General features: G+C 36.2%; 1 protein-coding gene across 2 annotated transcripts; it reads right to left on the reverse strand.

Moving 5' to 3' along the window:
- Nucleotides 1-14,755: 14,755 nt before the first annotated feature.
- Nucleotides 14,756-23,666, reverse strand: LOC121393523. 2 transcript variants are annotated; one of them, XM_041562356.1, is made up of 11 exons: nucleotides 23,452-23,666; nucleotides 22,279-22,341; nucleotides 21,621-21,692; nucleotides 20,652-20,720; nucleotides 18,243-18,278; nucleotides 17,186-17,242; nucleotides 16,792-16,848; nucleotides 16,550-16,621; nucleotides 16,272-16,301; nucleotides 15,088-15,220; nucleotides 14,756-15,004 (listed from the first exon to the last, which is right to left on the reverse strand). In XM_041562356.1, the coding sequence occupies exons 3-11, from the start codon at nucleotides 21,685-21,687 to the stop codon at nucleotides 14,962-14,964; spliced, it is 564 nt and encodes a 187-aa protein (XP_041418290.1). In that variant the 5' UTR covers nucleotides 21,688-21,692; nucleotides 22,279-22,341; nucleotides 23,452-23,666; the 3' UTR covers nucleotides 14,756-14,961. The 2 variants fall into 2 exon arrangements, with proteins under 2 accessions (XP_041418290.1, XP_041418289.1); XM_041562355.1 differs by lacking the exon at nucleotides 23,452-23,666 and having other exon boundaries at nucleotides 22,279-22,470.
- Nucleotides 23,667-25,082: the final 1,416 nt, after the last annotated feature.

Genomic DNA, 25,082 nt, shown 5'->3' on the forward strand with positions numbered 1-25,082 from the left:
CATAGACGTGACGACTCTTCTTTGGTGAACGACCGATTTCAGTGCAGTCCGACAAATCCATCCAATTATCGTGCGGTTAGTGGTATTCGAACGATCGTACATCTTACGATTTTTTGGCCGACAGCTGTCAGAAAATTGATCAGCCAGGTTTAAAAATCATTATCGGTCCCAATGCAATCTATCTATGTCTGCAGGGACAAGCAGGCAGCTACTCTTCAGTTTTGCTGGCAATATCGCCTGAAATGGTCTTTTTAGTTGATGGACACATCGTACATTTAATCGTGGTCTCATGATAACGATTAGATCTTTTAAAAATCTTTACAACTATGGCCAGCTTTAGTGGCAAACTGGGGAATCCCTTCAGCTGAAGCCATCCTGCAGTTTTAAAAAATTGTGTACAAGCAACGGTGAAAATAATTTCTGTCCAGTTATGACAACTTTTGCCAATGCAAACTGAAACATGATCTGACATAGAACAACAATTTCTCACAATTACTGTCCCTGAGCAAAAGGTGAAAAATATAATGAACAACAGTTTCCTTTAAAACAAGAATAAAAAGCAGGGGACGTAACTAGTTTAGGGAACAGCCATGTAGTTTTCCACAACTCCCAGCATCCCCTAGAAGCCTGCTCCAGTAGCAACAACAAGAACCATAGATTTAGCACCAGTGGTGCAGACTTGACACAAGCCGAGATTCTGTGCAGCCCCTCCTTATCTACTCAAACATACCTCCCAACTGTCCCTTTTTCAGAGGGACAGTCTCTCATTTGTACTGGAAAGTCCCTATTTTCTCTGCACTAAACAGCCAGAAAAAGAAACAAAGTTTCTCACTTAATTGGCTTTTAGCAGAGAGCACAAAACAGATGCAAATAAGATACTTTGTAACAATTTTGAAACACAAAAAAACAGTTTAGATAAGGAGAAATAATGAACATGGTAGTTAGGGATGTGCCCACAGAAAGGGCGTGGTCAACATATTTCGCTGTTCTACGTGTGAAAAAAATGTTGTCAATCTTTTTACTTCCAAAATGTTGCGTGGTATGATATAAACATATAATAACATAGCGCCCAACAGTTCTGCTATACGCAAGACTATCCTGATTTTCATATCACTGCTCTAAATCCTGGATTAAAAATCCCGCTGCGCAAATAATTTGTAGTTTATTGATGCGCGCAGGGCACCTAATCCACTGGACGCGTCACAAGTCTCCCGTCGCGGGAATGTGACGTCACATTACATGGCTATAAAAACGATGGGTGCAAGTAACACCATTTCATTTGAGCGGGGAGCGCGGAACTAGGCATGGGCTGGCGAATATGGGAATGTCCCTGTGATAAAAAGATTAGCTATTATTATCCTTTGGTGGTCTGACTGACGTCTACTGCAAGCTGCGGCCGTTCGCTTACAAGGGCCCCTAGGGCTTCAGCGGCCATTTTACTGAGACTAGCTGGTCCTTTGATTATCCCTTTACTCTAGAAATTTTGCAACTTGAGTTGTTTTTCCTTGTTAGGTCCACAGTAATATACCGTTAGCTGCAGCTAGAGTCTCTGCTCCACCAGGGAAGAAAGAGGGAATAGGGGAGAGAGTCTGTGGGCAACTTCGGGCGTGAAATGTCTTTAGTGCTGTGAGGGTCCCATCAGTTGTAAATGAGTAGATGGAAGTAAAATAACCCTTCACTGCCTCTGGTAATTTCGTAGTTTAAAAACACATAATTGTTTGAATAAATTGAATGAAATACCACACGTTGGCTCAATTAATCATAAGTATTAGATAATCCCTTAAATAAATCATGAATTGTGGGATTGGCTTTATGTGCAAATCACTCAAAGTGCTCTGGGCCAATAATTTACCTTGATATGTAATTTCACAAATTGAGATTTCTCAAAAAGATTTGTAATAAAGCACAATACATAAACAACGATCTATGGGACATTACCGTGATATAAATCTGCAAGCATCTTTTACATTAAATATTCAGATGATCATAACTCAATGCTTCTTGAATCATCCTGAATCTGTTCCGATAATGACCCATAAAGTGCTCAGTGCCAATAAATTAAACTCAGCCAATTTAAAGTATATCAATTCATGAGAAAACCAGTGAATCATTACAGCAATAATTAATTAGAGAATTAAAAACCAATCATTATGCAAGGAATATAACTTGATCCAAATACCATTAAAAAGTCAGTTCATAAATGGTAAAGGAAATACAGAATAGAGGTGGAGCTGTCCCTGTTGCTACTGTCTGATGTTGGTTCTATCCAAGCTCTGGGACACCACACAAGGGAGAAGGCAGGACACAGAGGACTGTGACCACTATTTTTACCTTCCCTAACTCTTAACAAGAAAATATCTTTCCTGTAAGACCACAAAACGACCATGCCTTGGAAAGGGGTAATATCCAGAGAATAAAAAGATACTGTGTGTAAGGGCCGCACACTTAATTAGCCAGCTCCTGTAATCTATCTTGAAAATACGTTTAAAATCTTATAAGAGGTTAAAACTATTAGAAGGTAATTCCAATGCGCTTTTCTCTTGATCTTTATCAAGGCAATCCTTTTTGTGGTCCCATCATTTGTGCCATCTACAGCAGAAATGTTCAGGGCCCCAAAGCTGTCAGAGGCTGCTCCTGTTAAAAAGAGTAGTTAGATGGCACCACCTGTTACCTATAAACAGCCTTAAAGTTATTTTGAATTCCGGTCCTGTGTTTTATATGAAGACTTGGCATTTTTTTTTAAAAAACAATTTAGTGACAAGATATGGACTAATTTAGGAGAATTTAATGGGTGATCCATACCCAACTAATCTTTACTTTTTAGGCTATTTTTTCACAGTGGTGTTGGAAGGTCACAGTATGACTTGAGAGGGGATAGGGTCCTTCTCTGCATCTAGGGAGTATAGACAAATTCTCAATTTCTCATAACTTCACCTCTGGTACACTTCCTAATACAAGTTGATGCAGATATCCTAAGGTGGCAGTCTCCTCTCTACATATTATCTTTCGGATGTGCAGTGTACTAAGATTTACTATAAATCTTATGCACCTACAGTATGTGCCGACATGAAATCTGATGGCATCACTGTTTGTTATTTAGCTTTTTATTTAACAGCTCCCCAGTTTGCAATTTCAGCAATCTGGTTGCTAGGGTCCTAATTACCATAGCAACCATGTGTTGATTTGAATAAGAGACTGAAATATGAATTGGAGAGGGCTTGAATAGAATGATGAGTAATAAAAAGTAACAATAACAATACATTTGCAGCCTTACAGAGCATTTGTTTTTAGATGGGGTCAGTGACCTCCATTTGAATACTGGAAAGAGTTAAGAAGAAACTATAAACAATGAAGACCAATTACAGTTGCCTAGATTTGGCTGTTTTATAAGATACTTAAAGATGAACCTAAGGCAACTCAGAACCCTCCATAGAGGGGTTCTTCACATGCATGTGCATTCCCACAATCTTATTTTTAATATATTATAGATGGAGCCTACACTAGAAGTGTTGGAACTAGGTTCCTCAGTTGGACATGACACCTAACATATGTGATTATAAGAGTGTCAAAACATGTACTGTATTTTAAATAAATGGATAAGATAAGGAGGCACACACTTTAAGGGGAAGATGGTGATGCAACGAAGAGAAGACTTTATAATCATAACTTTGTATATTGTATTGTAGCCAGAAGCTACAGGCTAAGCTTCATGTGTTTTGTAGCACCCTATACCCACCCCTTTAAACAAATGGTGGCCCTATGCTTTTAAAAACTGGGCGTTGGTTTGGGCAATCTCTCTTAAAAGCCAGTTCCTGACGATTCTGACCTCTGTATTCTGATCCATTGCCTGAATTTCGACTACCTCTTCTGCCTTATCCCTCTGATTGATCTCCCGGTTTTTTCCCTTGCCTGCCTGACCTCGGCTTTGAACGCTGCCTGCCCAGACCCGGCCTGATTTGTTTACGCTCACTTTCTGCCTGCCTTGACTCGGCCAGTTCCGACTACGATTCTGTTTAACACCTTGTACCACGACCTTCTGCCCAAAGACTTTGCTAACAGTCGTGCCCCTCTGCTTATCCAGAACATCTAGCCTTGCACCTCTCGTTTAAGTCCTGGTGGCATCCAAGTAGCTGAGGGCTCCTCCCGAGGCCAACGGCGGTCACACTACAGGTGAAGCACGAGCCGAGACCAGGGTGCTTGGCATTTGATCTGGTGTTGGGTACCGACCGTGACAATTACAAGTCAAGTCAAGTCAAGTGGATTTTATTGTCATTTCAGTTATATACAGTAAATAAAGTACATAGTAGTAATGGGGTTTACCTTGACGTGGTATGGCGGCTTATCAACTTTATGATCATAACTTTGTAACTAAAAAACCCCTGTGTGAACACATGCACTTGCATATATACTGAATTACTTCGGGACCAGGGTATGTGCATTGATTAATTAGCAAAATCAGTAGCACTTCCATTGTACTTAAATATATTTAACTTAGCCTTTTGAGTGCTCCCACAATCCCCCTTTTTGTATATTAAGATCTGTAGCCCTGCAAGAAGACTTTAGGTGGGAAACTACTGGATAAGCTAAGTTAGAACCACAGTTGTTGCACTTTGATGATAATGACTGGTATACAAAGTGCTGTACATTTTTACAATACTGTAATAGTACAGACTGGAAACAAACATTGCAGTCAAAACAAGTAAAGATGATTTGAAAATAAATAATGGTCCAGGAACTGAGAGTCAGGCTCACTATTGGAAAGCAATACAGGCTGGCACACAAAGCGATTCAAACCGGGGTGCAACCCCTGGTACGTTTATTGCGTCACAACGTTTCGGGGGCTTTCCCCTTCGTCATGTGATCACCTGCTTGTGTGTCTAAAATTGTGGCCTTTTTTTTTTTTTCAAATTAGTAGATATCGAAATTTTTAACAGGCGTTTGCTTCTATTGCTTTGCCTTCGCCCAACTGAATTTTTTTTTGCATAAAGACATTAGGGGAAATGTTTGAGGAGCTAAAAATGCCAAGCTCACCCACAAGTTCACACAAATGTATTAGAACAGATAATTCAGTCCCCAAGCTGCCCATCCATTGCCAAATCCTTGATGAAAGTTTTTCAAGGAGTCAAGGTATGTCAAACTTTATAAAGTTCTACATTTTGCAAGTATATACAAAGCATACTGGAAACTATTCAAGGCATTTATGGATTTGACATCTCTTGGTCTCTTTGAGTTAAAAAATGCTTTAATTGGTTCTATAGACTTTTTGCAGGTCATATGCAGGATAACAGACAGCAGATCTGACTACAGTTAATCTTATAGAATATAGAAAGGCAATTGTGTTCACATATGTTAATATGTGTTAACATATGTGTTTATTTACTATTAAACAAAGGACGCCATTTGAAAAATGGCATGACGCCGTTGACGTTACTAGCACTAAACCTTTAAATAGGTTAACATTTTAAGTAGGCAGTAGAGTGGACTATCGCTTCAGTTAGTATCTTGCTGAGGTATATACATCTTGTTTCAGCTGTAGAGTGTTTAGAAATGACAGAGGTCAGGTTCCTGCCTACAAGAGCCTACAATATAAAAGAGAATGGGGTGAGATTTTAAATGGAGACCTAGTGGTGGTAGATATCCTGTTTGTGTAGATGTAGGAATTACACTGAGTAATAAAAACTGATTATCTAGTAATTACTGTGGGTTGGGAGTTGGGTGAAGGTGGTCATGGTGTTGAGGATTTAAATATAATTATGACATGGTGGGTTTTAAGAGGGGACTTAAATGCCTGCCGGCTATGGAAATGTATATTGGGACAAGGAAGGTAATACTAGAGCATGAATATAACACATGCAACAAAGACAAAAACGGATCTCAAAGTTTTCTTTACTCCCTAAGTATAAGAGGTGGTTCATAAGGAAAAGGAAGCGGATTCAAACTTTGTAGTATGAAAAAAAAACCATCTACACCCGAATCTATGGAATCTATGTTCTTGAAAGAACAAAAATAATAGTGGCTATAGAAGTGAGAACTACATGGGATACTGAAATAATCGTGCTTTCCTGCTTACATTTCAGACCCTTCTAACCTGTAATTGAGAGGTTGCGTGAGAAACTTGCTTCTGCATCTAGTGAATTGCTGGAACATGAAGCCCATCTACTCCTACTTATTGCAAAGTTCAATGAACATTCTGCAAGCCTCTCGCCCCTAAAGACTGGGCATATTCTAAAAGCATAGAACAACAACCAAATCATTGGTACCAAATCATGTGGGTACTCCCTCTACTCAGATCACACAGTTCAGTTACTGGGGAAAAATAAATATGTTGCTCTTCACCTTCCAACTCTGATATGGGATTCCCAAAGATCCCACTATTGTTTGTGTGCTGCTTAAATTGACAACCTAAAATTACTTTTATACCCTAATAAATGCTCACTGTGTTCTCATTACAACCAGCAAAGACCTGCCATAATCAAAATATTTCTCACACCAAATGTGAGTGTTAACAGAGCTGACACGTTTCCCAAGTATAGGCCATGTGCATAATGAACAAGATGCCTCATTGTGTGTATCTGTGTGCCTCAGCTTGGCTGCCCACACCAGGAAAGTGCTTACTTAGAAGCATTTTTTTACAGTTGTTTCTCCTATCTGTAGTGCCAGCTTTGTCATCCCACTCCTAGCTAGTGAAGCATTTTAAAGAGATTGTGGCTTCTTCATACCACTTAAAGTGCACCTATCTGGAGTCAAATTAGGTCAGCTTGATTTCCATAATGGTTAAAAAACAAGACAATTTATGAAGGGGTGGGAAAAATTGCTGCAAGATGACCAAACAATAAACAATCATTTTGAATGTTTTAAAAGCATGGCCTCCCAACTGGAGACCCTGGGTCTGGTTAAATATGACTATATGCATACAGATATAGGATCTGTTATGCTGAATGCTTGGGACTTAGGGTATTCTGAATAAAGGGATCTTTCCATAATTTGGTTCCCCATTCCTTAAGTCTACAAAAAATAATTTAAACTAATTTAATCAAATAAACCCTACAGGATTGTTTGCCACTAATATGGATTCAAGCAGCTTAGTTACCATTAAGTACAAGGTACTGTTTAATTATTACAAAAAAAATTAAAAATTATTTGCTAAAAATGGACTCTATGAAAGATGGCCTTCCCATAATTCTGAGCTTTCTGGACTATGGCTTTTCAGATAAGACATCCCGTACTTGTATTAATAATATGATTCATGCTATATGTATGGTGGCATGCTGATCCCTACCGATAATCATGTACAGGTATGGGACCTGTTATCCAGAATGCTCGGGACCTGGGGATTTCCGGATAAGGGATCTTTCCATAATTTGGATCTTCATACCTAAAGTTTACTAGAGACTCATTAAATAAACCCAATAGGCTGGTTTTGCTTCCAATAATGATTAATTATATCTTAGTTTGGATCAAGTACAAGGTACTGTTTTATTATTAAAGAGAAAAAGGAAATCATTTTTAAACATTAGGAGTATTTGGATAAAATGGAGTCTTTGGGAAATGGCCTTTCCATAATTCAGAGCTTTCTGTATAACAGGTTACCGGATAACAGATCCCTTACCTGTACTATGGGTATACTGTGGTCAGTTGTAGGAAGGTTTAAAAATTTCCTCTGGTGATGTACCATGGCGAGCACTGCATAGCATACACCAAAGTTCAAAAAAACGTAGCTCCTATTCACTTCCTACTCTTATGATCCTTTGCGCTGTTTGCCCACAAAATAAAAACAATATAAAGGCAAAATATAAAGTACAGCATATCTGCCAATGTTTGGCTGAATTGAGTCTTTCTAAGTTGTTGTGGTATCCTGTACCTACTTCTTTGTATCATCAATTTAATATAATTTGTCCTTAATATCTATCATTATTAAGCAATGACTGAAGAGTAGGCCTGAAAAAAATGCATTTAATTTCTGCCCTCTAACCAGTGCAACGGTCTGGTATATTTTCTAACAAACTGGCTGTTAGCAGCAGTGCATTTAAAGGGCGTGTAAAGGCAAAAAAATAAAATCCCATTTTTACGTTCTTTAATGAAAAAGAAACCTATATTCAATATACTGTAATTAAAAAAGGTGTACGGTTTTTATAAGAAACTTGACTGTGTGCAGTGAAATTCTCCCTTCATTTACTGCTGTGGATAGGAATTGTCGGTCCCTAACTGCTCCGCAGGGAAACAGTCATACTTATGAACAGCAGGGGTAGACCCTGCCTTACTTCCCAGCCATGCAGAACTCAAGCAGTTTTGTTTGTTTCCCTGTATAGCAGTCGGCGATTTGTATTGGATTTTATTTTTGTATTTACATCCCCTTTACTGTTTCCAACTCCAGCTGCAGGGACAAAGATCATGGAACCAGATTTAAACAGATAAACTAGGATTCTATTTGGAGAAAAGTTTGTATTAAACAATACAAAAACTATAAAATCCACATTAGATTACATGACAACACAGGACGCAGTGCAGTCTGCATATTCTGATTATTAATCAGTCTTGCTGTATCGCTTCTGGCAGATATTATTTGACTTGTGCTGATAATTTATGACGATCCCTAAGCAGCCCAGACCACACTGAGCATGTGCACAGTCTTGGTAAAGTTGGTTAAGTCGGTAAAGTCATTATTTTAAATTGTAAGAAAAGTTTATCATTTAGAGCTGTCCTATTCTTTTTAAATGTTTTACTGAGTTTGAAATGATGAATAACATGTCCAACTATTCCAATATGTTACTACTTGGGTTTATTTTGTAAACAGACATTAAATAATATATAATTAAAGGAGTGCTTCAACTTAACTTTTAGTATTACATAGAATCGCCAATTCTAAGCAACTTTTCTTTATTATTTATTTTTTATAAAATGTTATTGTTTCATAATTAGTAGGCAGACCAAGCAAACAGTTGGATATGATTTGTGCTGGGGAAGGCTGCACTCTGCTCTATCAGCGTACTTACTGTATGTGTGTATGTGGTGCAGATCTGAATCTAAACTTTTAGGAGCAGAAATTACATTTATGGAAAGTGACATTTATGGCCCTGTCCTTCTGAGCCTACATCCCTGACTGTTAGGCCATGTTCTCACTGACTTATGTAAAAAGATTATAAAACAAATAGAAACTAGAGTTACTACCTTCTGCAGCCAGAAAGACCGGGCAGGGGTGGGTTCTGTGATGTGGGGGCTGGAGGATGATGTCAAGGGGCAGGGTTTAGTGTTGGTCCCGGATGTGTTTGTGTTTGGCTGATCACCGCGCCATTCATTTTAAAGACCTGTCTTTACCCTTATAGAAATAGAGTTGACAAAAGAAATGTTGTGGCATCCCAGCTAGTGAGGCAATGGCTGCTTAGGCAAGGCTATACCTGAAAGTCGAGACAGTGATGCTGTTGCACAGGGGTGTCCAAACTTTTTGCAACAAGGTCCAGATTTGGTGAGGTGAAAATGTGTGGGGGCGGACCATTCAGCCTGACACCGCTATCCCTTCTTGCGATCAGGATCATTCCAGGATCATTCACTCCCAGAGATGGACGCATACACAGCGTTTAGTGGAGTCTGTTTGGACTTATTCTCCGTTTATCATTTAAACAAGGAATCACATACTGTAGCAGTAATTTTACTTGGTCTATACTGCTTCTGCGTGCTGTAGGTGCTAGCAATAGACACGTACTGGGACGCAGTGACGCACCGCTAAAGGTGTTACTGGCACGTAGTGACACGCCGCTCTCTCATACTTCTTTAGGGCTGAAGATGTCAACAGACGTACTGACGTGCCAGTACAGTAAACTAAGGACGTACGCGTAAGCGGCAGATCACTACGTGTCAGTACATGTCTATTGGGAGTGAATGATCCTGATTGCACTGTGCTGGTGGGCCGCATTATTATTAATTTCATGACGCAGGCTGTCGGCCAGTGTAAATTTGAAAAAGGGCTGTAATTGGCCCATGGTCGACTTTGGACATGCCTGATGTTGCATAAGCTTGAGGAAACCAATACCTCATTAGACAATTCTGTAAGGAAAAAAAGTCGAGGGTAACTTTACATGAAGTAAAAGATTTTTCCTCAAATTGTCCTCACTGCTGCCTGATATAAAAATCCATTAGCATAAAATACATTAAAAAAGTATATTATCAGTTTTACACTTCAGCCTCAGTGTGTTTAAAATGTATCATTTATATTGGTCTTACTTTTTAGATTGAGTTGGGCCTCATTGCGGATCTGCTTTCATTTGTACATCGCAAAGAGCAAATGCAGAGGAGGAAGAGCAGGCAATTAACAGACAGGCTGAATTGAATCCTAATTAGCATATGCAAATTAGGGGCAGGGAGGGAAATCGCGTGACTTTTTGTCACAAGAAGTAAAACAATTTTCCCATTTCCACCCCTAATTTGCATATGCAAATTAGGATTCAGTCCAGTATTCGGCCGAATCTTTCGCAAAGGATTTGGGGGTTCGGCCAAATCCAAATTAGTGGATTCGGTGCATCCCTGTAAAGGGAAATGTATTTATATATATATATATATATATATATATATATATATATATATATATTGCACAGGTGTGGGCCCTGTTATCCAGAATGCTCAGGACCTGGGGAATTCAAGATAAGGGGACTCTCCCTGTAATTTGGATCTCCATACCTTAAATCTACAAAAAATATTAAGAATTAAATAAACCCAATAGGATTGTTTTACCTCAAATAAAGGTTAATGATACAAGTTATTGTTTTATTATTAAAGAGAAAATGGAAACATTTTGTAAAAATGTGAATTCACTGATGAAAATGGAGTCTATGGGAGTTTGCCTTCCCATAATTTGTAGCTTTCTGGGTTTCTGGGTTAACTGATACTATTCTTGTATATACATCTTTATTTATGGAAGTTTAGCTAGGGTTTTTGCACCTTGTCTACAAAAGCCCAACTGAATGAGCTCATGTGTGGGGGTGTATTTTTACCCAGATTATAGAATTTGTGATTCTGGCTGTCAAGTGCCTTACTCTCAGAGATGTGTATAATGAGTATATTTTATTGTAGTAATATGCGATTAAAGTTAGTAAATTACCTGCTTCTGTTTTGCTTTTCTCTATGAATGAATCCTTAGATTTTTTGCTGCCTCCAACAGCAAATAAGTAGGGATGGGTGAATTTTTTTGCCTTGTTTTGCTGCGGAAATGACGCCCATAGACTTACATAGCATTGTGCGTCCAAAAATGAAATCATTAGTTAGCATTTGTGCATAAGCAGATTCCATTTTCTTCAGATTGATCGTACCAATATCAACACGCTTGATTTGTATACATTTGATGCCTGTTCAAAATGCAATAACACTGAAATTTATTGTAAACTACCAGATGCACTTGCATTTAAGCCAAAGCATTTATGTGCTGGAATAGATACACTTTCAGACGCCATTTCTTAAGGATCACTCTTTTTATTAATTGATCAATATTTGTCTTACAATTTTTTACAAATACTAATTAGAAAGTTGAAGCTATTTTTCTAGTGTGCCCTTGTAACAGTTGCTCATTTTTCTAAACATTACAGATTAATGGCAGCTCTGTTGTCTACTCTGAAGCATAAGAAGGAATTGCTAACCAGTAATTGCTCACCATCTTCTCAGCACGGTGACTGCACTGCAGAAAGTGGTGGAGACTCTGCTTAACTTCCTTAGGCCATATCTGCAAGATTCAGTTTTATAGGTATGTATGGAGCCATGATAAACTCAAACGTTGGAGATGTTTTGCTGCTCTGTGTTAATTTGTTTTGTTTGTTTGGGGGTTTGAATGCAGAAAGATAGAAAATCACATATGCTTATCTAAAATGTAATTTAATTTTAATTATTTTTTATTGAGTAAGATTATTTCACAAATCATTTGGTTCCCAAATACTGTCTCCCTACAAAACGCCAGTAGGTTAGAGTAAGGGTTGTTTCTCATCAGTTTTAAGCATGCTGGAATAAGTCGGCTCTGATGGCAGGAGGCATTGCATTATGAGCACAGCAATGTATCAGCAACTCCCAGCTGTCCTGCTTTTCAATTTTAAGAACACGGCCCGCTGTCCCGGATTGTAGTTTAAATGTCCTGCATGTTCTTTTCTCCCTGTTCCTCTAGAAAAATATCCAAGATGGGCATGGGTTCCACTCTTACTAGCATGTCTGGGGTTAATATTCTAATTATGGATTTTCTATAGGAATTATACTGGTACATTTGTGGATAATATCGGTTTACTGCAGTAATAATACTGGCACATCTGGGGTTAATGTGCTCTTTATCCAGTTTATCCAATGGTTATACTGGTACGAATGAGATTAATATGCACATTGTCCATTTTTTGTAGTAATTATACTGGTACACTGGTATGTTTCAGTAAAATAATTATGGTATTTAGGGGAGTCGCAACAAAGTCGACTGCAGATTTTAGTGATTTGATTGGGAGTTGGATGGTTTCAAAGAAACTAGCAACAGAGTTCAAAGGCCTTTTAATAGGGTAGTTAACTTTTTGTTATTTATGATACCTGGAAACATACAAGTAATCCCAATCAACTTCTGTACAATTTCATTATATTGCCATACAGCACAGTCATTGAAAAGGCCCTGTATTGATGATTATTTTTAGGGATTGATGAATTTAACCCGTTTCGTCAAAAATTAAAATTTTTAGATATTTATTAAACCCCAAAGCTGTTAGAAATCTAAATTAGAAAATACTCCAGCTAAAACCTGTCGAGGTCATGTAGAAGTGAATGGCAGGGGTCCCTGAAGATGTTTCCTGACATTGTGATCTGCACTGGTTTTCATTCGATAAAGTAAAGGATTTTCGGCAACAACTAGAAAAATTTGAGGGATTTGGATGTCAAACTCGAAATATATGTACGATTTGAATTGTCCTACAATTTTGTTGAGACTTTTCCCACAAAGACTTTTTCAAGCTGATTTTCTGATAAATGAGTTAAATTCGAGTGGTGGAATCTCAGCAGTTGAGAGTTACACTTTTGTGCCTGTCTGTCTTTATGGATTTAAGCTATGCATCTAATGTACAGTATATAGTACAATTCTATAAACACATCTCAGACAATTATGTAAGATGGGCAGCAATTAACTTGTAACATCTCGGATTGTGGGGCTGGCTCACAGTCTCATTGACCCCAAAAAGTAAAATTTCTAACTTTTAATCTTAATTTTGACCCTTAAGCCTATTAAAAATAAAATGGCCCTTGAGCAACATAAAGTAAAATAAGTAGAGCTTTTTTTCTTCCTTTAACAATTTTCCATTCTTTCTCTGTGGCAGGTTCGGTTTGCAGCATTGCTGGCTCTGATCGATTTAGTTAAAAAGCTCCAAAGGAATTAAATGGTCCTGCTGCCTAAATCCATCCCTTTCCTTGTAGAACTCATGGAAGGTAAACCCAGATATGAATATCATCATGTTCTGTACCCATATTGTGTAGGAACAAACACCAAGAAAGGATAGGCATCCTTCATCCCACTCTCCCTTTTGCTTTTTTTAATAGAAATTGGCAGATTTCATGATTAGCCCCTCTCCAAAATCTAAAGAGGGTCCTCTTTTTGTAGATGAGTCACTTGGTGGTTTAGTTCTACTGTATTAAAGCTACACAGAGAAAAAATGCCCTTTTGCAACTAAGGGTAAAAATCTAAAACTAAAGATAAAATCGCCACCTCCTCAAGGGATAGCATAATATCTTGAGATTGATTTCCCCCTAATGAAATCTGCCAATGTTATATAAAACAATCATATTTTCCATTATGTAACCTAGTGTAAACAATACTAACTTTGCTATAACTGAAATCATCCATTCTCTTTATTGCTTTTGTTGCCCTTCTTAACACTCTTTTGAGTTATAATCTGTCTTTTTATGAATTGGAGATTGATACATGTATTAGTTTTTTTTAATTGTAGATGAATGTGGAATTGTTTTGGCAGAAACACTTCAAAGCTATTTTTAAATGAATATGTACAGGGCAAGAAATTGTTCCTGGGTGTGTGTGCATTATGAGAACTAAACTGTTTGAAGCAAATGGGAAAGATGTTAACATGACAAGTGACAATAAGGATATAAATCTGGGGTCACTTACTACTTTCTCAAAATATTTGTAAAACATTGACTTAAAGGGCAAATTTAATATACCCTATAGTTAGACAATTTATCATAAAATAATTTCTGTTAAACACTCGAGACCGAAAATCCTGTTAGCTATGATTCCCCTTTTTGGTTATAAGATGATAGGCAATATCAGAAGATTCACACTTCCATTGCAATCAGGGTGACATTTTTATCCCCAAAATAAATAGTGCAGTTTGTGATTATGGCTTGTGGGCTAAACCAGTTTTAAAAAGATATCAGCCCTTGTAATAGAGAATAAGAACCTGTTCCCAAACTGTGGGATGGGATATAATTATACAGTGTTGTGGATGGTGCTTATTTCTTTAGCAACTCTGGAAGACAAATTATTAATTTACTTGTTTGATTTAGTAAACCTTTCAGCATTACTTACAAATTATATTCTGATAAGAACCTGGCCTAGATAGGATGAGAGGTTTTAAACCTATGCATTACATAGATTTTATCCTATATAATAAGCCTTCCTTACATATTTACATGGTCCTCCCTGTTCTTTATTAATTTCCAAACCCAGTTTCTTTCCATTGTCAGATCAATAATGATGCTTCACACAAGAGTAGTTTTATGGATCTTTATTGTATGTCAAATGTATATGCACCTGCATATATTGTTTATATTGCTTATAATTATTGTTCTTGGTGAAAATGATTGTTCTTGGTGAAAATGAACGTTCGGTGTTGCTAAAAATGCTCCTTAAGCCTAGAAAGATTTGTCTTGAAGATTATGAGATCACTCCATTCTAGTTGTTCATAGAGGAATCTGTGGGAGACCGTGTTGCTTTCTTGTCTTGAGTCATTATGAATTGCCTTGCTCCATTTTGCTTACTTTATCCTTTTCGCTGTATGACAAGATTATAAATAGAATGTTATATTTTTGGACAGAAGTTGACAATAAAGAGAAATGTATTGAAATAACACCTACATCTTTCGGTGGCAAATTCTGTATACAGCAACACACACGATAATTCCAACACAAATCAGGATAAGCGAGCAGACAATCTTTGTGCTTATTATTCTTTGCTTTGCCAGATTTTCAAAAGCTTCTGTTAGCATATCTGGAAAAGATAATTATGTAGTAAGCAACTTGATCTACCAATTGGAATATATACGGTATGCTTTTATGGATATGTTTTCTGTCTATGGGGTCAAATGCATACCTTTTCTATAATAAGATAAACACTCATACTTTTGCAATATTTGTACAGAAAAATAAAATATAAACACTTCCTTTTAAGCCATTAACCAATAGCAGCTTACTGGTGAAATTGTAGACGTAGGGGCAGATTAACTTTATTTTCGAGTGAACTTTCGAAGTTAAAGTAAAGTTAAAAAAGTTCGAATTTTGAAGTAATTTTTTGGATACTTCGACCATCGAATATGCTACTACGACTTCGAATTCGTTTCTAAGTAAAATCGTTCCAATATTCGACCATTCTATAATCAAAGTACTGTCTCTTTAAAAAAACTTTGACTTCAATACTTTGCCAAATTAAACCTGCCGAAGTGCTATGTTAGCCTATGGGGACGTTCTAGACCATTTTCTAAGTCTTTGGACATCAAAGTAAAATCATTCGATCGAACGATTTTACTTCGATCGGACGATGGCCAAATTCGGTGAAAAATACTTCGACTTTGATATTACAAGTATTTCAATTTGAGGGTCGAATTTCAAAGTATTTATCACTTTGAAATTCGACCCTTGATAAATCTGCCCCTATAAGTTGGCTTTTGGACCAGGGACTTGTGAGTAGGGATGCACCGAATCCACTTTTTAGATTCAGCCGAACCCTTTGCTAAAGATTCGGCCGAATACCGAACCGAATCCGAACCCTAATTTGCAAATTAGGGGTGGGAAGGGAAAAACATTTTTTTATTTCCTTGTTTTTTGACAAAAAGTCACGTGATTTCCCTCCCCACCCCTAATTTACATATGCAAATTCGGATTCGGTTCGGCCAGGCAGAAGGATTAGGCCGAATCCGAATCCTGCTGAAAAAGGCCGAATCTCGAACCGATACCAGGATTCGGTGCATCCCTACTTTTGAGCATTTTTTTAAATTCATCTTTAATAAACATAGTAAAGGGACAGGATGCAAAAACGTTCTTACCTTCTACTGGTTGGTCTGTATTTATTTCACCTATAAAAACAAACAAGTAAAGAGGTTATTAGGAGCTCATTTGCTCAAAGACTTTGAGTAAAATATTGTACAAAAATGAAATGAACTGTATACACAGTAGAAGAATTACAGATATTAATAATGCAAGTGTGTCACAAACATGCCAGTGTTTACTTAAACGAGTAGTTAGACAACTCGATAAATATATAGATTTATATACAATATGAAAATATAAACATTTTACTTTATAAAACTGCTGAAGGGTTTACCTTTGCTGAATTTGTTTTTAATGGTATTAAGCAACTTCGTCATTGTATCTTTGATTTCCTGGATTTTGGAATCTGTAATAAAATGGAACAAATATTACTAAAGTTAAAAGACATACGAGCCCAAATAACTGCAATTATACTAAAACTAATTCACTGTTTTACATACATTTATTTAAATTAATATTGCAAAGTGTGTGACAAAAGTCAATTAAACTTTTGTTTATGAAAATTGAGAGTTTTACCTGTGCTGTTCTCGATACCACTCATCATATCTGCTAATTTCTTCTTTGCATTAGCTCCTAACAAAAGCACAAAGTAATGTTATTATTAATGCTGAAGCTAAAAGAGCCCTGACAACAATTGTAATTAAATGTTCTATGTGGTTTTGCATATGAAATTAGACATTAATGATGGCCCAAATCCGGAATGTTTGGACTCAGGATCTGAACCCTAATTTGCATATTCAATGTGAGTAAAATAAAAAGATTCCAGCAATATTTAACATAAAACATTTTAACTGTAGTTCTCTGGGGCATAACTTCACATAAATATAAGGGATCAGATTATGTTTAGTTTAATTATAGAAATTTCTGTTAACTACTTGAACTTTTTTTTTATGAAAAATGAGAGTTTTACCATTGATGTTCTTGAGATCACTTATCATATCTGTAATTTTCTTCTTTGCAGACTCGCCTAACAAAAGCACACAATAATGTTATAATTAATGCTGAATCTAAAAGAGCCCTGACAACAATTGCAATTAAATAATCTAAATTAATGTTGGTCTGGAATTTTAGGACTTGGTCGAATGTTTAATCATCATCCTCAAAAGAATCAACTGAAAACCGCTTAGGATCTGAACCCTAATTTGCATATTTAATTTAAGTTAAATAAAAAGACTCCAGCAATATTTAACAAAAAATTTAAACTGGTTCTCTGGGGTCTATTTCCATAAAAATATAAGGGATCACAGTAAGTTTGATGTTTAATAGTGATGGGCAAATTTGTCCCGTTCGTGAAACACCAATTTTGACGCCGGCGACAGTTGACCCGCATTAAAGTCAATGGCCATCCGTTTAATTATCGACGACGTCTGAACTGTCTCCGGCATCTAAACTGCCGCCAGCATAAAAGAAAACATTTTTTTTGACGCCGGCAAATCTACTGAAAACTGTATTGGATTTTTTTACGCTGGCAACAGTTTCGATGCCAGAGACAGTTACGGTGACAATTAAACGGATGCCCATTGATTTTAATGTGAGTCAATTGTCGCTAGTTTCAACGACAAAATTTGATTTCAATTTTTGAAAAATTATAATGTACTGTCTCTTTAAAAATTCGACTTCGACCTTTTGCCATCTAAAACCTGCTGAATTGCTGTTTTAGCCTATGGGGACCTCCTAGAACACATTTGTCAATTGGTGGACTTTGAAAATATCAAATTCGGTCGAATGCGATATTCCTTCTATTCGAACGATTAGAATTTGGTCGAATATGGACCTATTCAATCGAAAACAGACCTATTCGACCAAAAAAAAACTTTGACTTAATTTCAGTTGGCCTTTTTGAATTAGAATTTCGACGTTTTTTCAATTCGACCCTTGATAAATATGCCCCTTAGTACTTACTACTATCCTTTTTAACTAAAAATTCACAGGGCACTAATGTGTATAAGAATTGATTAAGATATTACCTTTCGCTGCAATCTGTTGTAATTTGGCTTTGCCCTCTTTAAAATAAAAATAAAATGTTATTAGTATTACTGAATCCACACAAAGATAATTTACATCTATAAGAATTATTTGTAAATGTTCATTTGTAAATAGCCGCAGCATTTCTGTGGACCATGCAGACCCAATATTTTGGTTGATTAAACAGTTTTAACACAATTTGAACATTTTCTGCAATCAACAAGTTCATTGGCCATGTAATATCAGTGGGGTTATCTCTTAGGCACCCAATCTGCTTGAGTACATACACATTTAATATGGACTTCATATGATTAAGGGGCAGATTTATCAAGGATGGAAGTTAAAATTCAAATTTCGAGGTAATTTTAGTGTACTTTGACTAGGGAATGGTCCAAATGCTAATTAAATTTGAAAATTCAAATATTGAAATTTATCATGTACTATCTCTTTAAAAATTCAACTTCGACTATTCGCCATCTAAAACCTGCCGGATTGCTGTTTTAGCCAATGGGGGACCTCCTAGAACCTATTTGGAGTCATTTGCATTGTGAATAAATTTTCACAAATGAGACGAGTGTTTGCGTGAGTGCGCACAGTGTGAGGTTGTTGTGCGCGAAAATAACGTGGACAGTAACTTAAATTCGCAATTTGCAAAACTGTTTTGAGAACATTTTCTCAGCCACCAAAGTTGTGGCGTAACTCAGACGCAGAATATTCGCAATTTGCATTTTTCGTCATATTTAAGGAGCTCTTATGGACATTCGCAGTGTGAAAACAATTCACAATTCTGTTTGCACATTAAGGGGCAGATTTATCAAAGGTCGAGGAGAATTTTTAAGCTATTTTTGTGTACCCTAACTAGGGAATAGTCCAAATTCGATTTGAATTTGAAAAAAATCGAATATCTCTTAAAAAATTCAACTTCAATCATTTACCATCTAAAACCTGCCGAATATTTTTTTTTAGCCTATGGGGGACCTCCTAGAACCTATTTGGAGTCAATTGGTGGACTTTGAAAAATCAAAGTTTTTTGGGGGGAAACGTTGATTCGAATTCGACTAGGGAATGGTCCAAATTCTAATCAAATTTGAAAATTCAAATATTGAAATGTACTGTCTCTTTAAAAATTTGACTTCGACTATTTGCCATCTAAAACGTGCCGAATTGCTGTTTTAGCCTATGGGGGACCTCCTAGAACCAATGTGGAATCATTTGGTGGACTTGGAAAAATTTTATTTTTTTTGAAAATACTTTGATTCAAATTTGATCAAATACGATCCGAATCGAACGATCAGATACAGCCTATTCGCCTGAAGTAAAAAAAAATTATATTTTTTAAAATAAATTTCAGTTGGTCTTTTTGTATTCTAATCTATTCGAGTTTAAAGAAACTCCCATCACCTCGAAATTCAACCCTAAATCTGTCCCTAAGGGGCAGATTTATCAAGGGTTGAAGTGAATTTTTGGATACTTCGACCATCGAATAAGATAGTACGACTTCGATTGTACCTAGAATTCGATTCAAAGTAAAAATAGTTCGAATATTCGACTATTCGATAATTGAAGTACTGTCTCTTTAAAAAAAACTTAGACTTCAATACTTCGCCAAATTAAACTTGCCGAATTGCTATTTTAGCCTATGGGGACCTTCTACAAACTTCTTCCAAGTCTTTACACATAGAATTAAAATCGCTCAATCGATCGCTGAAATCCTTCGAATCGTTCGAATTTTAATTCGATCGATTGCCAAATTCGCTGAAAAAACGTTGAATTCGTTATTTGAATTCGAAGTATTTAAATTTGATGGTCGAATTTCGAAGTATTTTCAACTTCGAAATTCGACCCTTGATAAATCTGCCATTAAGGGGCACATTTACAAAGCTCGAGTGAAGGATTCGAATAAAAAAAACTTCGAATTTCGAAGTGTTTTTTTGGCTACTTCGACCATCGAATGGGCTAGTTCGACCTTCGACTTCGAATCGAACGATTCGAACTAAAAATCGTTCGACTATTCGATCGTTCGATAATCGAAGTACTGTCTCTTTAAGAAAAACTTCGACCCCCTAGTTCGGCAGCTAAAAGCTACCGAACTCAATGTTAGCCTATGGGGAAGGTCCCCATAGGCTTGCCTATGTTTTTTGGATCGAAGGATATTCGTTCGATCGATGAATTAAAATCCTTCGAATCGTTCGATTCGAAGGATTTAATCGTTCGATCGAACGAATAATCGTTCGATCGAAGTATTAGCGCTAAATCGTTCGACTTCGATATTCGAAGTCGAACGATTTTAGTTCCTGGTCGAATATCGAGGGTTAATTAACCCTCGATATTCGACCCTTAGTAAATGTGCTCCAGAGGTCCATGGCTTTCAAAAAGCATTATACAATTTCATAAGGCAAAAATGTACTTACTTTGTAGTAATCCGGGTGAGTCTGTTACAGGTGTAGCTGAGACATCTGTGGTGTCCGGTACTGGTATTTCTATGGAAAGGAAGACGACACAGTAGTAGAAATGTAACAAACATGTCACCGACAGGTAGGGGCAGATTTATCAAGGGTCGAAGTGAATTCGAGGGAATTTTCAAAGTCATTTTTTGGATACTTCGACCATCGAATAGGATACTACGACTTCAAATTCGATTCGAAGTAAAATAGCTCGAAAATTCGATAATCAAAGTACTGTCTCTTTAAAAAAACTTAGACTTCAATAGTTCACCAAATGAAACCTGCCGAAGTGCTTTGTTAGCCTACAGGGACCTTCTAATGCATTTTTCGAAGTTTTTTGTAGTCGAACTAAAAAAGTTTGATCGATCGCTGGAATCGTTCATTCGAACGATTTAATTGTTTGATCGAACGATTTTACTTCGACCGCAAAACGTTCAAATTTGGTAAAAAAAACGTTGAATTCGATATTCAAATTCAAAGTAATTTCATAGTATTTTTTACTTCGAAATTCGATCCTTGATAAATCTGCCCTGTAATGTTTAATAATAATATAACTCAGTATAGATTATGTACAAAAAATATTCCAAGTCAGCATATTCCCTTTATATTCATGGCTGGCAGTCGTTTACACTATAAAGCCACACCTTATAGCAATATATCATGGTCAGCATTTATTTTAGGCGATATAAAATACAATACAAGCAAGGATTATGGATTATAATTTATATGAGATAACAGTATGGCAGCTCTAATTATTTTTGTGTGTGGTAAACCAAATTTTGAACATAATAAGATGCTTGTGTGTTAATGTGTACAGCTAAAATTAAGAATAGTGATTTATATTAGCTACAGCCCAAAAACTATTCCTATTATCCATCATTATCTATATAAAATATAATTATTTTACTTTTTTATTGAAACTGCTGAAAGATTTACCTTTCCTGAATTTGCCTTTTACCGTATGAATCAGCTTCTTCATTTTGTCTTGCAGTCCCTGAACCATGGAAGCTGTAATAACATAGAACAATAATTTTATTTGCATGCTTTAATTTTTTTAGGGGGTTATTCATCAAAGTCCGAATTTAGCTCAATATTCTCTGAAAAAAACTCAGACCAAATCCGCACGGGTTTTTTGGTCTTATTTATTAATACACTTTCCCGAAAATGTTGTTTGCGGGAAAAAATCCGATATTCACGATTTTTCGGATTTTTCACCCTAAAACACAGGTATTGCCAAAAACCCAGCGCACATCAAAAAATCATTTGTACTTCTCCCATTGACTTGTATGCAACCTCGACAGGTCTGAGATGCCGGATTTTCTGATTTGGCCTTTTCCATCCTCGGAGTTTAATCAATTCCGAAAAATGTTATAAATAAAAATCACAATTTTTTCTTGATTTTTGCATTTGGAGTTTAGTGAATAACCCGCTTAGAGTGTTTTAATTATACTGTACTTTGCTCAACTTGGCGTTATGATTTACAGTAGGACTATTAAAGGGTAAATTAATAAAAGATGAACCTATCTTATGTATCTTTCTTAGAGCAGTATGGACAATGTTACAGGTTAGCTGATCCAAATAATAAATATTTTACCTTTTTCTGGTGCTTCAGGGGGCAAATCATTTTCTTTATTTTTAAAATTCGTCGGTCTGCCATCTGTAAAATCACAAAAATATCTCATTAGTTCTACTGATCTAAAAGGACAAACAAGCCTACACCAAAATTAAACAACAGAATATGGGGGTCATTTATAAAGTTCCCGCAAACGGTTGTATTGCTCATGACTTTTCCTGAATGCTAATATATTGCGCTGCTGTGCCTGTCTTTCCATTTTTTGCGAATTCGCATTATGAATAAATTTTCACAAATGAGACGAGTGTTTGCGTGAGTGCGCCCAGTGTGAGAGGTTGTTGTGCGCGAAAATAACGTTGACAGTAACTTAAATTCACAATTTGCAAAACTGTTTTGAGAACATTTTCTACGCCATCAAACATGTGCCGTAATTCAGGCGCAGAGTATTCGCAATTTGCATTTTTTCGCCATATTTAAAAAGCTCTTATGGACATTCGCAGTGTGAAAAAAATTCACAATTCTGTTTGCACATTAAGTTGCCGATTTATCAAAGCTCGAGGTGAATTTTCGAATTAAAACAAAAATCGAATTTCGAGCTATTTTTGTGTACCTTGACTAGGGAATAGTCCAAATTCGATTAGAATTTGAAAGAAATTAGAATATCAAAATTTATCATGTACAAAAAAACTTGACTTCAATCATTTGCCATCTAAAACCTGCAGAATAGTTTTTTTTTAGCCTATGGGAGACCTCGTAGAACCTATTTGGAGTCAATTGGTATACTTTGAAAAACTTTGGGGAAAAACTTTGATTCGAATTCTATCGAATGCGCTATTACTTCGATTTGTATGATTCGATTTCGGCCGAATACAGACCTATTCGGCCAAAAAAACTGACGTAATTTCGGTTGGTTTTTTTAAAATCCGAATTTTGAAGTTTTTCAAATTCAAAAATTCGACCCTTGACAGATATGCCCCTAAATACATAACTCTTATCCAGCTTTATAAATATAACCATATGCACGGCAAATATTTTGACTGTGTGGAATCATTCTGCCCTGCGCAAAGTTTATAAATGAGCCCCGGTGTGTTTTAGCTTTGCATGGAAACCCTTATGCTGGTGTTTCTCCAAATAGTTGTAGTACAGTAATAACAAATGTTCACAGCAAGGTTAATGAAATATTGTTTATCTTACCAAAGTTAACTGCTGAAATAATCGGACTCAGTAATTCATTCTTCTGAAGTAATTCATTTTTCTTTTGATCATTTGGTTCTGTAATACAAAATATCAAAAATGTCTTTTATTAGAAAGAAGATAAATAAAGCTCCATGCTCATATCCAGTGTTTGCCTAGTCAAACCAATATCTAATGTAAAACTTAATACAGGTATGGGACCTGTTATCCAGAATGCTAGGGACCTGGGGTTTTCCGGATAACGGATCTTTCCGTAATTTGGATCTTCGTGCCTTAAGTCTACTAGAAATTTATTTAAACACTAAATAAACCCAGTAGGCTGGTTTTGCTTCCAATAAGGATTAAGTATATCTTAGTTGGGATAAAGTACAAGCTACTGTTTAATTATTACAGAGAAAAAGGAAATAATTTTTAACAATTTGGATTATTTGGATAAAATAGAGTCTATGGGAGACAGCCATTCCGTAATTCGGAGCTTTCTGGATATCGGGTGTCCGGATAAGGGATAACTATACCTGTACTACCAATCATCCACTACTGTACTTTCTTAGTTAGCTAAAATCTAACATTTTCGACACAAACATAAAGTAAAACTGTTTATGTTCTCAATAGGGACTGGTTACTAAATATTATTCCTTTGCGTTACAGTTTTAATAAAATAAATGGCTACATAATGTTGAATGCTGTAAAGATAACAGTGTTAGATCCAATCATCTAAAGGATTTGTAGTATTTGAAAATGTAAACGAAACGAGCAGTTTTGTTAATAAGACCCTACTGTCCAAATTAATGGGAATGGCTATAAGTATAGCTGTCAAGATATTACCTAGAAACACTTATATTCTATTTATTATAGAAATGTTGGCAATAAGTTCTATATTCTGTATTAATAAGTAAATATTAAATACATACCTGTTGTTCCATGAATAGATGTTATTAAAAATAAGGTTGAGAGAAAAAAACAAGAAAAAAGACAGAGAGAATTCATCTTGTCTGTTTCCGTGTTAAGTCAAGTGTAAAATGACAAGAGCAATTTCCTGCCAAACCTTAAGCCTTACTGTGATCATTGTGATGTCATAAAGGGCAAAGGATTATTATGATGTCATAATGGAAAAGTATCATTATGATGTCATGGGGTCAAAAGGTCATAATGATGTCACAATGGCCAAAGGATCATTATGATGTCATAGGGGTCAAAGGATCATAATGATGTCATAATGGTCAATAAACAAAGGCATGGGAAGTCAATGGTGAACATTTTTATCTAGTAAATCACTGTTTATCAAACTCTATTTTACTGTAGTAATTAATGGGAAAGAAATTACAAGATGTATTGTGACTTGATAAGATATTTCTAGTGAGGAGCGAATCTGTCCCGTTTCGCTTCGCCGACCAATTTGCCAAACCTTGAAATTTTGAGAAACGCATTAAGTCTATGGGAGTTTTTACGAGAAACAATGTTTCTTGCTCCAAATGCATTTAAGTCAATGGGCTATATTTTCTTATGGCAATTTTTTTCTCCAAATTCATTAAAGTCAATGGGCTTTTTCTTTCTTATTGTGATTTTTTTCTCCAAATGCATTAAAGTCAATGGGTGTTTTTTCTTATGCTGACTTTTTTTCACCAAATGTA

Source organism: Xenopus laevis, chromosome 5L (genome assembly GCF_017654675.1).
Source record: "Xenopus laevis strain J_2021 chromosome 5L, Xenopus_laevis_v10.1, whole genome shotgun sequence".
In the NCBI taxonomy this organism is placed as follows: Eukaryota; Metazoa; Chordata; class Amphibia; order Anura; family Pipidae; genus Xenopus; species Xenopus laevis.

Excerpts from the sequence above, each read along its gene's own strand:
- LOC121393523 (XM_041562355.1), bottom strand. The coding sequence starts at position 22,366 with ATGAGATATTTTTGTGATTTTACAGATGGCAGACCGACGAATTTTAAA. Across the intron at positions 18,279-20,651 it reads CTCACCCGGATTACTACAAA|AGGGCAAAGCCAAATTACAA; the intron begins GTAAGTACATTT and ends TTTATTTTAAAG. Across the intron at positions 15,221-16,271 it reads TACAGACCAACCAGTAGAAG|ATATGCTAACAGAAGCTTTT; the intron begins GTAAGAACGTTT and ends TATCTTTTCCAG.